Source organism: Lactuca sativa, chromosome 1, assembly GCF_002870075.4.
Source record: "Lactuca sativa cultivar Salinas chromosome 1, Lsat_Salinas_v11, whole genome shotgun sequence".
Taxonomy (NCBI): Eukaryota; Viridiplantae; Streptophyta; class Magnoliopsida; order Asterales; family Asteraceae; genus Lactuca; species Lactuca sativa.
The window spans coordinates 94,887,205-94,901,024 of record NC_056623.2 but is presented as its reverse complement, the minus strand read 5'-3'; the positions used below and the strand labels follow the sequence as shown (position 1 = coordinate 94,901,024).

The 13,820-nt window shown below is 36.4% G+C and overlaps 1 protein-coding gene across 1 annotated transcript; it reads left to right on the top strand.

Annotated features, from left to right (window-relative positions):
• Positions 1-448: 448 nt before the first annotated feature.
• Positions 449-3,940, top strand: LOC111885917 (3-isopropylmalate dehydratase large subunit, chloroplastic). Its single transcript, XM_023882150.3, has 15 exons — positions 449-608; positions 703-837; positions 1,271-1,441; positions 1,517-1,669; positions 1,751-1,819; positions 1,914-2,030; positions 2,139-2,213; positions 2,289-2,366; positions 2,454-2,549; positions 2,626-2,675; positions 2,767-2,821; positions 2,932-3,063; positions 3,140-3,187; positions 3,282-3,440; positions 3,659-3,940. The coding sequence occupies exons 1-15, from the start codon at positions 543-545 to the stop codon at positions 3,797-3,799; spliced, it is 1,545 nt and encodes a 514-aa protein (XP_023737918.1). The 5' UTR covers positions 449-542; the 3' UTR covers positions 3,800-3,940.
• The last annotated feature ends 9,880 nt before the right edge of the window (positions 3,941-13,820 follow it).

Sequence of the window (13,820 nt, the reverse complement as noted above, 5' to 3'; positions counted from 1 at the left end):
ACTGTGTTTGTCATGTTGTTGTTTTTATCGTGTTTTAATCGGGTCATATTTGTGTTAGTAAAACAAAACACATTCGTGTAATATAAAAATTATCGTGTCTGCTAAAAACACGATACAACTATCCAATTGTAAAAAATCAAACCGACCTGCAAGATTGTCCGAACGGGTAAGAAAAAAGCACAGACCAATTCCGAAAAACACCAGACTGTTCCAAAACCGACGTAAAACCAATCCAAGACTAACCCGAGACCAATCTTAAACTAACCCGAGACCAATCTTAAAGCCAAAAGCAAAAATTCATATACATGTTATCCAACTTCTTTTCTTCTTTCTTGCATATTTATCCCTAAGTGTTACTATGAATGGGCTGGCCATGTTAGATGGCCCTTAGAAATGAACCTCACCAACACCAAGAGTCCAAGACCTTTAAATATTGCAATGGGACCCACCGGAAGCCGCAATATCCTGGAACAAGTAGTCGCAACCACCACTTTGACCCTTCTCCCATTTCCTTACAACACCGACCCGCAAGAACTCCAACGATGGTCATTTCATCAATGGCGGCTTCATCTGCAATCTCATCTAGCTCCTCTCTTTTCGTCAGCCAGGTAAAGAAGACAACTCCAATCGATTCCTTTCATCTCGTCGTTCTCTTTCCCAAAATCTTTGTTTAACCCATTTCTGATTTTTCAAAATTTCCAGAAAGATGCGGGCGTGTCTCCATTCTCCACACAATCATCCAAATCGGTCCAAATATCCCAGAAAAAAGTATCGAGGAAGATCGTATCCGTCATGGCACCACGACAATCTGAACGAAAACCATCCACGACTGGTTCAGTTGGGTTTTTTCCTTTATTCCTTCTATTATTTATGTTTCTATTGTCACGAATCTGTAAATTATAGATCTATTTGGTGAGTTTTTGATGTTAAGCTTCCAAAAGATGGATTTTTACGAATGCTTTGACTTTTAAAATCATAAAGGCGACAACAATGCTAGCTACATGTAGCTTTTAGGTTAATTGTACCCAATTTTCACTTTTCCATGAATGTAATCGATAACTCAAAACAACTTAGGGTTCGTCAACTATTTCAACCTTTACTCAGTTTATTTTCTCTTTGGAGTATATATTTTAGCATCATAAGTTTGAACTCGAAGAAAAATAGCTTTTGCTAGGTTAATCCTGTTATCAATTGAATGTAATCGATAACTCAAAACAACATTGTGTTGATTTTTCTCTATGTTTATTTGGACTAATTGGATTGTATTTAGGTAAAAACTGGGATGACAATGACAGAGAAAATATTTACAAAATCATCTGAGAAATCCCAATTGAGCCCTGGAGAAAATGTTTGGGTGAATGTTGATGTGTTGATGACACATGATGTTTGTGGGCCCGGTGCCATTGGAATCTTCAAGAAAGAATTTGGAAGTGATGCCAAGGTATCATTATCAAACTAAATAAATTCTCTTTTCGATTCAAATAAATAACATTTTTAAAATATGTTATTGTTTTAGGTTTGGGATCGTGAAAAAGTTGTCATTATTCCTGATCATTATATATTCACAAGCGATGAAAGAGCAAATAGAAATGTTGATATCATAAGAGATTTCTCAAATGAGCAAAACATCAAGTACTTTTATGATATCAAAGACCTTGGTAACTTCAAGGTAGTAATTTTACATTTATTTTTATTTTTATTTTTATTTTTATAAGATAATATAATATTTGATGGATTAATTGTTTTTTAGGCTAATCCTGATTACAAAGGTGTGTGCCATGTTGCTCTTGCACAAGAAGGTCATTGTAGGCCTGGAGAGGTACAATCAAATTAATTAAATTCAATTTTAAATATTCATTATTATATAAAATATGTTATTTTCATATATTCATTAACATTGCTCATATATTCAGGTCTTACTTGGGACGGATTCCCACACGTGTACAGCCGGAGCATTTGGCCAGTTTGCCACCGGAATCGGAAACACCGATGCCGGATTTGTGTTAGGAACCGGAAAGCTATTGCTTAAGGTTTGAACTTTTTGTTTGTTACGATGGAATTGGGGAAGGAATGGAATGGAATGATTAATTCCATTGGAATCATAAAAACTTTGCTTTCCATTACCTTGTTTTTTACAGGTGCCTCCAACTTTAAGATTTGTGTTAGATGGAGAAATGCCTAATTATCTCCTTGCAAAAGATTTGATTTTACAAGTAAGATTCACTCTCAATAAATTCTTATTACATTTTTCCAAACAATTAATCTTTTTTTTTTTTTTTTTATCATAGATAATCGGTGAAATATCTGTATCTGGTGCAACATATAAAGCAATGGAGTTTGTTGGATCAACTGTTGAAAGTCTAACAGTAAGTTTTTAACAAATTTATGCAACAAAGTGAATTTCTTACCATTTTTTTTATTTAAAAAATTGGATGCTTGTTTTTATTGTTTAGATGGAAGAAAGAATGACATTATGCAACATGGTTGTTGAAGCTGGTGGGAAAAATGGTATTGTTCCAGCTGATGCTACTACTTTTAAATACCTTGAGGTTCGTTTCATCATACTCTTGTCCAAAAAGACATAAATACCCCTCCCCATGTTACTAAGATTTGTATCTACCACAGGACAAAACATCTCTGCCTTATGAGCCAGTTTACAGTGATGATCAAGCAAGGTGGGCCCGTTTTACAATAAGTTTTTTACACGATAAAAAACTTTATATTCACATTTATATCCACTTACTTTTTTTATTTTTTTTATTTCAGATTCCTTGCTGAGTACAGGATTGATGTTTCCAAATTGGAGCCCCTAGTGGCAAAGGTTTGATTTATACATTATCCATTTGTGAAAAGAAAAAAAAATGCATATTTGGATTTTCTAGCAATATATTAATATATAAATGTTAATATTAATAATTTTACTTTTTGCAGCCTCATTCACCTGATAACCGTGGCTTAGCAAGAGAATGCAAAGATGTCAAAATAGACCGAGTCTACATCGGATCTTGTACAGGTGGCAAAACTGAGGATTTTCTAGCTGCAGCCAAAGTTTTTCTAGCTTCAGTAAGATCTCACAATCTTTCTTGTTTATTTACTGTTTTACCCTTTGCTTTACTTAAACCGTTGATATAACGTGCAGGGCAAAAAGGTCAAAGTACCGACATTCCTTGTTCCCGCTACTCAAAAGGTTTGTAGTTTGTACTCTTTTGGTGATTTTTTTTTTAAAACTTGTGTGTGTGTGTGTGTTTATGGTGATTTGATATTTATATATAATTTGTTAGGTGTGGATGGACGTATATACCCTTCCAGTGCCAGGATCTGGTGGGAAGACTTGTTCCCAGATATTTGAAGAAGCTGGATGTGATGCCCCTGCAAGTCCTAGCTGTGGTGCTTGTTTGGGTGGCCCTAAGGATACTTATGCACGCATGAACGAAGCTCAGGCCAGTATTTCCACCACTTTTCCAAATATACCCTTATATGTCATTTTAGTATTTTTTACATTTTCTATCTAGCTTATAAGCTAGTTTTTACTAAAAGCTATTACTTCATCAGCTACCAGCTGTCCTATCAGACAAAAGTCAGCTTTTCAGCTAGTCTGCAAAACACCGAGTATAAAATAAGTAGAATGAATGTTTTTTCTTTTTTTTGGTGATTTCAGGTTTGTGTATCGACTACAAATAGGAACTTTCCTGGGAGAATGGGCCACAAAGAGGGACAGGTGTATTTGGCTTCACCTTACACTGCTGCAGCTTCGGCTTTGACTGGTTTTGTGACTGATCCAAGAGACTTTTTGCAATAAGTTTTCTTTATTTTGTGACACGACTTTGTTGTATGGTGTCATAACTTGAAAACTAGTTGCTAAAGATTGGGTTTTAGCGTGTTATTGTGAGAAAAAAAACATATGAAATGATAATAATATGTTGGTGTATGTTTTTTGTTATGATTATGCGTTATGCAATAAGCATCCACGAGGCTTGTGTTTATGTTATGTGGCTTTTGGTTTGTTGGATGTTTTGGAGAAATTGAATGTCAAATAAATTGGAATTTGAAGGATTAGAATTTCTCATGTTTGGTTTTTGGTTTATAGAATCGGTTTTTCGGTTTCAAGCAATGGGTTTATTGGTATTAGGTTTCAAAATTGTCGATGTTTGGTCTAAATCTCAACTTTTTAGGGTTTATGGTCCTTTTGGCATGGTTTGTATGTGGAAATGGTCCCCAGACTTAACTCCTGATAAATTGCTGTTGTTAACCCCATCATGTGCCTCCCGCATGAGAACATTTTTGTTTTTTCATGTTCTAGGGACCATTTTGCAGATGTAAATGTCAACAAATACTAAAATCTTTTACCCCCTCGTTTACGATCTCAAAGACATGTCAACACCTCACCTCCCCACTCCTCCTTCTACTCCATTAGAACCTGCAAAAACTCTCTTTTCTTATCAAAAAAATCCTAATCAAAGCAACCAAAAGAAGGTGATTTCATACGTTAAAGTTGAAATGTTGTATGTAATTTGGCAAGTTAGATCAAAAAACGAAGTTTTGGACGTATCATCTATGTATGGTAAGTTGCTATGTTTTCTTTAACTTTTTATGAAACATTTTCCTCTTGATTTTCAGACTAAAAACACATAATTTTTACTTCTATTCATGCATAATTTTGACTTTGTAGCAGGTGCACCCACATGGTTTATTATTAAGCTACATCACCATGAGAAAATTACTAAATTACCTGATATAAAGTACATTGGAGGTGAAGTGTGTTATATTGATTATGTGGACATTGATGAGTTCTCTGTACATGAACTTGATGCCATAATGCTTGACCTAGGTTACCCAGACCCACGAATGACTGAAGTAGTTGATGTCTCAGATTCCCCGGTGATAAATACCGTTTTAAGATACCCAAAGGTGACTTTCAATTTGGTCTTTGAGCTTTAGTGAATGAACAGGATGTTATCAATCTATCTAAATACATTCCACAGAACAAGTTGATTGGGGTGTATACAAAACATGGGAAGACAAATTTATTGACTTACTTCATGTCTCCAAATGCAAAGGGTAAAGTTTTGATTGAGGAATTACTTGAAAAAGATGATCAAAGGGCTGAAGTTCATGTGGAATCTCCGTTGAGAAATATGAACCATGTTAATGATGAGCCTATTGTTGAGTACATGTATTTGATACTTTTTGGGAGTAAAATTGATGCTTTCTCACCAGCGTATAAAAGGGGTAGAGTTGGAAACTCCAAAACAGGTGAAAGTTCTTATAACAAGAGGCTTAATTTAGATGATATTGATGAATTAAAGGAAAACACTACTAATCAGGATGCTACAATATGTGTGTTTTGAATGTTGGGGTGCAAAGTTATTCATGATTGACTTTGTAAATGTTTGACTTTTGTAAAACCCACTTACATGCGGTGCATTAGCCTTTAGACCCATGAGTTAGTGAGAGTGAGAGAGAGAGAGAGAGAGAGAGAGAGAGAGAGAGAGAGAGACATGTAAACACCTCTATATAAGGTGGGTTTAGTCCACTTGTAGAGGTGTGCTTTAGGGATGTAAAAGTTGAGTGTGTAAGTGTGTGTTACTTATGTAGTCTAGATCTAGATCCTTTTGTAACACCATATACAATCAATACATCTCTTGAACACCCAAATCACCATGTTCAGTTGTGCAAGCTTTAATTCCGCATGCCAAACCATGTTCTTTGTCACTTCAATTGGTATCAGAGCGGGTCTTCAAGATCAATGTGATTTTTGAAGAACGATTCTCGGTTTGGCAATTTTGGTCGCAATTTGAGCAATTTTGGTGAGTCTCTCTCTCTATGATCTCTCTTAATTTCATTGAATTCGTGCATTAACTTCTTGATTTTTGATCGTTTTGATTCATTGGATCTAATTTGTTTCAATTCTCTTTGTTTGATCCAATTAATTTTTTTTAGATCAAGCCAAAATTCTTTATGATTCAATCATTCTCTTGATTTAGACTAAAACTCATTTTCTTTCCAAATCTCGAAATCTACTGTTCACAATGATCTACAGCACATAATTTTCATTTTTTTAGATCGAGCCAAATTTAATCAAAATCTGTTTCAAAAGCCCAATTTTTGTTATTTGACACTGTTCATCTCCAACTATGAGCCCAAAATAAATGTTCAAATTCATTCATCATATTTGAGTTAAAAGTCCAGTTGATTTTTTTGAGATATGATAGTGTGTTGTTGAAGCCCAAAAATCGTTGAGTTGAAATCTGATACAAACCTTTTTATTCGTTCTTCCAAACACGCTTAAAGAGCTTGTTTCTCTCAATTGTTCTTGAATGTTCATACGAACGTGATTTTATCTTGTCTTTCTTAGCAATCCTTGTGTAACGACCAAAAATTTCCAGCCAATTTAAAACATTTTAATCCATTCCAAAATCATTTAAAGCCATTAAGCCCAATTTTTGTTATTTGACACTGTTCATCTCCAACTACGGGCCTACAGCCTATCTGGACCGCTCCCGAGCCTTCGGCATGACTGGACCGCCTCCTACGGGCCTACAGCCTATCCGGACCGCTCGTCGGGCCTTCGGTATGACTGGACCGCCTCCTACGGGCCTACAGCCTATCCGGACCGCCCCGGGTATGTTGGCCTCAACCACACAAAGCAAGACACCGCCTCAACCCAACCCAAACCAACAACATGTGCACATACATATAACAGGTAAACATGCAGATCTAACAGATCACTAACATGGCAACCATCCTATAGCTAGGATACCGATCTAACCGATCTCTAGCATAGCAACCATCCTAAACCATGATGAAATCTAACATAGCAGCCATCCTAAACCAGGATGAAATCTAGCATAACAATAACATAGCAACCATCCTAAGCCAGGATGTAAATCTAACATAGCAGCCATCCTAAACCAGGATGAAATCTAGCATAGCAATAACATAGCAACCATCCTAAGCCAGGATGTAAATCATAAAGGGTCGGCCTTGGTTCCGTAGACTCTGTTGATATAGTGAGGAGAACTCACCTTGAACTGCTAAAACACTGCTGGTACCCTTCTGACTGCTATCTGACAATCTCCGCACTGCTGCTCCTCTAACGCCTCGAACTATCAATGCCATAAAAACACTTAGCCCCAAAACAATATCCTTCTAAGGGTAAATTGACCATTTTACCCTTAACCCAGTCTGGTCCATGACTAAGGTCCAAAACCACAACATGAAAAGCCCAACACTAGAAAAGCTTCTCGAGTCCACAAGTGACCCATTAACGGCCCAACTTGCTATTTTGGGCCCAATCCCTTAATGGGCCTCACCCTAAGCCCAAATTATATTCCTTGGCCCATATAATATGATTTCTGTGGGCCCACTAAGGCCCAAATACCCAAACCAAGGCCCAAAAACTCATGATCCAACAGACAGGGTTACGCGAGGCGTAATTCAATGTACGCTTAGCGTACAGGCTCGATGATGGCACGCTGGCGGTACCTGCACGAACGCTTAGCGTAGTGCTCTGCTAAGTCATTTCCTCATTAAGTGCTTAACACCTCAACCCGGGTGCTATAACTACAGATCCAAGTTCATAAAGATGTCTTAAGCTATAAAGTCAACTACTTGGTGGCTTGCAGCCCACCAAAAGAAGCCAAACTTGAAATATAACATCATACTTCCATAAAGGTGGCTAGATCTCATACATGATCACAAATGAGCCCAAAAGGTTGAAACTTTACTGCATAAGGGACTCATATAATACTAAGGGTGGCAACCCTGGACTTAGAAACGTGCTAGAGTCATAAAGATGCATTCTTGGGACCAAAAAGTCCATAAAATTGTACTAAGAGAGATCTAAGAGATTATTCATCAAGCTCAAAGCTTTTTACCTTGAAGAAGTCCGAAATGAAACACTTGTCCCAGATCTATAAGCTCTAGCTTCCAAGGTTCCTCCTTCCCAATCTTCTTCCTTTCTCTTCCAAGCTAAAAAACCACCAATATGAGCTTTTCAAGGCCAAGATCTCTAAAAATGGAGGTTGGAATGTTCTAGGGTTTCTTCTGAGGTTAGGGAGGCTGATATGGGGGCTAGGGTTGAAGCCATTATGTTCTATATATAGTGGCTCAACCCAAATTAGGGTTTAATGAACTTTAGCGTACGCTGGGCGTACCTTCACGTACGCTGCGCGTACGCCTCACACCTCCACGATCCAAATACCCGCTACGTTGGGCGTAGCCACGCGTGTCCCAAAAGCATGCATGCCCCTTTCTCGTCAATTTTTCTCCATAAGGGTCATAGTTGCCAATATCTTCAAAGTATCATAACTCCTTCATTCTAGATCCGTTCCCGACGAACTTTATATCCACGCAAAGGTGGCGAGAAGCCCTACGCTCCTAGCAACACACCCCGACCTCGAATGAAACCCATTGCCCATAAAAGACATAAATGACCTTACACGTAATCTCGGGAATCCATAATTAATTACTTTTAGAACGGGGCGTTACACCTTGCTTGTAGAATGTGTTTTGTGAATCGATTTTACTTGGTTTGTACCAACATAAAGTCGATTATGATCAAAATGTCGATAATTGATTCTATTGAAAAGTCAATCTTAAAGTCAACATTCATGTTCTTCATCAATTGAACACGAAATTGAATGTTGAATTGGATTTGGAGATTAGATTTTGAAATCCATATTGAATGATGATCTGATTTCGAAGTCAGAGACTATTGATTTTGAAAATAATGAATCAATTTTGAACAGTAAAAGCGAAGAACCGTGATTGATTAGTGAAGGATTAGTCACAGATTGGAATTGTTATCGAAAGGGTTTGTTAATGGTTGATTCAATGTCGATGCTTTCTGTATATGAAGAAAGTTTGGATTTAAAGAGGTTCGATAGTTGAATTGATTGAAGTGCTCAACAGTTGTCAAAACTCATGTTCTTGGCTATGTGGAAACGAAAAAGCTTGAGTTTTTGAATCGAATGGTTTTTGAGTTTTGTTGGTTGATTGGAAACGAACTGAAACGAATTGGAGTTTTTGATAAGTTAAAATCTTTGAATGATGTATTAGGATGTTGCCTGGAGTCGAAGTTAAAATTGGATTCGGTTATGTTCAAATCAAAATCGATTTTTTGATGTATTGTGTCGATTTCAAATGGGACGAACAGATAATGGTGTGACGGCTCTCATATGCGAAGGATCGATGTTCGAAGAATTGAAATTTGGAGTCATAGATCTCGAATTTTTGCAAAAGAATTTGTTAATGAAGATTTCCAGTGTAGTCGATGATTTGGGAAGATATGGAATAACGAAGGGTTATTGTTCGTTGGGTAAGGCTTCGTATGCTTCGTATGCTGTGATTTCTTTCGTTTGATTGGAGAAGATGAATACGAAGGGTGGACAAGATTTCATACAAAGGGTTGAAATTTCGTGTGTTTTGAATAAGAGTGCAAATGTTACGAAAATGGCCCCTAAAATTTTGATTGTTTGGCACCTTTTCAAAACCCTTCGTTTTAATGATCAAGCTTCGTATGATTTTGGACAAAAGAAAAAGTTTCGAATTTGACCCCTGAACCTTCGAATTTTTGACACTTCGAACATTAACACAAGTTTCGAATGTTTGACACTTTTCACCCAAATTCGAAATTTTTTGGAGCTTCATATATTTTTGGGGATTCTTCGTATGATTTGTGCACAATGGCAGAATTTTCGAAAATAGTCCCTAAAGCTTCGAATGTTTGGCCGTTTGCACCCATATTCGAAAAAGGACTGTTTTTGCTGAAAATTGAAGAAAGTGCATTTCAGGCCCCTGCAGTTTGTGCAAATTGACGCTTTTTACCCAGATTTGGAAAAGGGGGAGAGTTTTGCATATTTTGTTGTTTTGGGCGCACCGGGTCACTGCAGAATTTTGAAATTGACAATTTCTACCCATTTTTTGGGAAATTTTGTCAAAGACAATCCGTGAACGAAATTAAAAATTGATTATTTTTTTTAGGTTTTCCGGATTGAAGCACAAAGTTTATGCCACATGTTAAGGGGGAGTTTGACACGAAAAATTCCGAATAGAGCACATTATTTTTCCTTGGGAGCTTTATAATCAAATTTCGATTATAAAAAGGGGGAGAAGTTTTATATGGAAATCCGAACTTGAATTTTTCATATTACGCGGATTTGAAGACCGGGGTGATCTTGAAGTTTTGAAGCCTACGAGATGATGCAATTGGAAGTTCGGAAATGATGTATTCGAAATGGGTTTGGTTTTATTGAAGATTTTTGGGGTGTGTTTTTATGCGCAACTTTTGGGTGATTATTTGGAGTTAATCATTCGTTGCTGCTTGGTTTGTATGGTCTCACATCCTAGAGTCGAAATTGAAGAATCATGGAAGAATTGAAGATTGAAGTTTGTTTCGATATGTGTCACCTTTGAGGCTCAAACCGCGTAGTTGCTCGATTTTGGAAGATTTGAAGTGGGTCATTCATTCCTAACTTTGCGGGGGAGAATGTTGGGGTGCAAAGTTATTCATGATTGACTTTGTAAATGTTTGACTTTTGTAAAACTCACTTGTATGTGGTGCATTTAGGGCTGTTCACTATTTGGATAAATCGAATTGTCTAATTGGACGATTTGGATTGGACTATTTGGTTCGGATATTCGGATTTTTGGATTGGTTTTCAACAAAACCGAATTATTATTTTGGATTTCGGATTGGTTTTGGTTTATAAAATAAGAACCAAATAGTCCAAAAAAACCGAATAACAATTTGTTATGTTTTTATTTTCAATATATCTATAATTATTTATTAATTTTATAATTTTTTTTAAATAAATTCAAAAGGTTTTACCTTATAAAAGACATTAATATGTACTTTCTGCCAAAAGTTTTTTTATCTATTAAATAATAAACTATAATATGTCTTCTTAGTGGTTGTTTATAAATTTTAAATCACAAGTAAATAATTTGTTTTTGCTTCTTCGGTAAAATTAGGTCATATTATAATTCTATGTCCTTTTAAAATGTTATGGTTTTTGAAAACCGAATTATAAAACCGATCCAACCGAATTGTAATTGGATCGGATCGGATCGGATTTGAATTTAGTTTTGACTATTTGGATCCATATTTTGAAAACCAAAATCCATTTGGATTTACTTAATTGGATCGGATCGAACCGATCCATCCAAACGAACACCCCTAGGTGCAATAGCCTTTAGACCCGTGAGTTAGTGAGAGTGAGTGAGAGAGATGTAAACACCTCTATATAAGGTGGGTTTAGTCCACTTGTACAGGTGTGCTTGAGGGATGTAAAAGTTGAGTGTGTAAGTGTGTGTTATTTATGTAGTCTAGATCTGGATCCTTTTTGTAACACCATATACAATCAATACATCTCTTGAACACCCAAATCACCATGTTCAGTTGTGCAAACTTTAATTCCGCATGCCAAACCATGTTCTTTGTCACTATAATGGATAATGTTGGGGATGATATGACTAGTGTTCAGTATACTACAATTGTTGATCAAGGATGCTACAAGCCAGGTACTTCAAATCATGATAATGTTGGTGATAAGATGAATGGTGTTCAGGATGCTACAACTGTTGATCAAGGATGCTACAACACCCCATGCTAATGATGATGAACAATTTAATGAGTTGTTTGATAATCTTATGGATAATTTAATTGGAAGTGAAGATGATGATTCAGGGTAAGAAAAGGATGATGTTGACTATGAAGAGGATGATGCAGAGTATAAAGATATGGTTCCAAAATCTAAAGATGCTAATGTTCCAAAGAAAGTGAAACCTCTGAAGTTGAATATAAAGTGGACTACATAATAGATGAGGAGAACAATATCCAAGATGTAGATGTGGACATGACATACTTCATTCTCAATGTTCATACTGATTTGGAAGGAGGATGTGTTAATGATCTGCATGCTGATGATGAACCTGAAGACATGGAAGTCATAAACAATGAGGAGTTTGATTTGTTGGATGAAGGATCAGACCAAGACAAACAAAGAAGAGCTCTTATCAAAAATTGTTAAAGAAAAAAGGTGTAACCTTGGGGAAATACAAAAGTTATCTTTCACAACTGGCAGGAATTTAAAAGTAAAAAAGAAGTGAAGGAGCTAATGATGTCCATGCACTAGAAACAAGAAGGAATCTGTTTTTTTTAATGACCTAAGGTTAAGGGATGAGTGTAGAGGACTTTTCCCTGTCAGCAATAAAGGCCAAGTGAGTAGTCAAGCTACCAATTATAAAAGCAAGGGCAAAGAAGTAAATACAACAAACGTTAAATGTGGTTGGTTTATACACGCTTCTAGGTCAAACCCTGAGTCTGACTAGTTTATAAGGACCTTAAATCAGACTCACACATTCTTTCAAACAAGAAAACTTAGGGCTTGCACTGCTACGTTAATTTCCAAGAGAATCATAGATCATGTTGAGGCAAATCCATAGATTCCTTTGAGAGTTACACAAGATCACTTTCAAAAGACATACCAGGTGGGTGTTTCGATGGACAAGGTGTTTAGGGAAAAAGATTTGGAAAGAAAGCATGTAGCTGATGACTACACAAAACAGTATAAACTATTGAGGGACTATACTCTTGAACTTAAAGCTACTAACCCAGACACCACACTGAAGATAAATGTATGTTCTGAGGCTAACCCTGCCTCCCCTACTATACAATTTATAAGGATTTATGTTTGCTTGGGTCCACTCAAAAAAGGTTTCAAGGCATGCCTTAGGGACTTAGTAGGTTTGGATGGTGCCATCATGAAAGTCCCATTCCCTGGTCAGGTTCTTTCAGCAATAGGCTTGGATTCTAACAATGGAATTTATCCTTTAACCTATGCAATCATTTGAGTTTGAAAACACAACTAGCTGAAAGTGGTTTTTAGAACACATTGGGGATGACTTGGAGCTTGGAATAAACTCAAATTATACTTCCATAAGTGACAGGAAAAAGGTAAGGCATACTTATATAATTTTTCATTTTTAATGTATGTTTTTTATTCTAATTATTAAGTTTGATTCATGTAGGGTTTACATACTGCAATTTGTAAATTGTTTCCCAATGCTGAGCATAAATATTGTATTAGACATATTCATGACAACGTGAGAAAGAAGTGGGGACAAACTGGGTATAGGGACTACTTATGGAGGTGTGCTTCAATACCCACCATTCCTAAATTTGAGCATTTAATGAAAGGGTTTATCCAATATGATAGGGAGGCATGCGATTGGTTGAAGCAGATTCCACTTGCACATTAGGAAATGAGTCATTTTTCAGTTAATTCTATATGCTTTAATATGTTCATTATATTGTTCAGTTATTTATAATTATATTAATTCTTTGTTATTTTCATGTACAATAGGAAGAGCAGTTTCTGATGTGTTGATTTCGAACATGTGTGAGGTGTTTAATGGGAAGATAGAGAAAAGAAAGGACAAACCTGTCATTGGATGTTTAGAGTACATTAGGGAATATCTAATAAAGAGGATATGCAATGTCATGAAGGAAATGAAAAAGGCTACGGTACACTTACACCAACAGCAACAAACATCCTAGATGTCCGAAAAGTAGTTGCTTCACAATATATTGCTAGGTGGAATGGAAGAGACATGTATCATGTAACTGGACCTTTGCAAGATCAACATGTTGTGGATGTTAGGAAGCAAACTTGTAGTTGCAGAAAATGGGAACTAATTGGGATTCCTTGCAGACATGCAATTGCAACTCTTAATGAAATGAGCAAAGATTCAGAGGATGAGCTTGACATTTACAAATGGGTACACAAGGCCTATTGGCTAGAGACATGGAAAAAAGC

Excerpts from the sequence above, each read along its gene's own strand:
- LOC111885917 (XM_023882150.3), top strand. The coding sequence starts at position 543 with ATGGTCATTTCATCAATGGCGGCTTCATCTGCAATCTCATCTAGCTCC. Across the intron at positions 1,670-1,750 it reads AAGACCTTGGTAACTTCAAG|GCTAATCCTGATTACAAAGG; the intron begins GTAGTAATTTTA and ends ATTGTTTTTTAG. Across the intron at positions 2,550-2,625 it reads CTACTTTTAAATACCTTGAG|GACAAAACATCTCTGCCTTA; the intron begins GTTCGTTTCATC and ends TATCTACCACAG.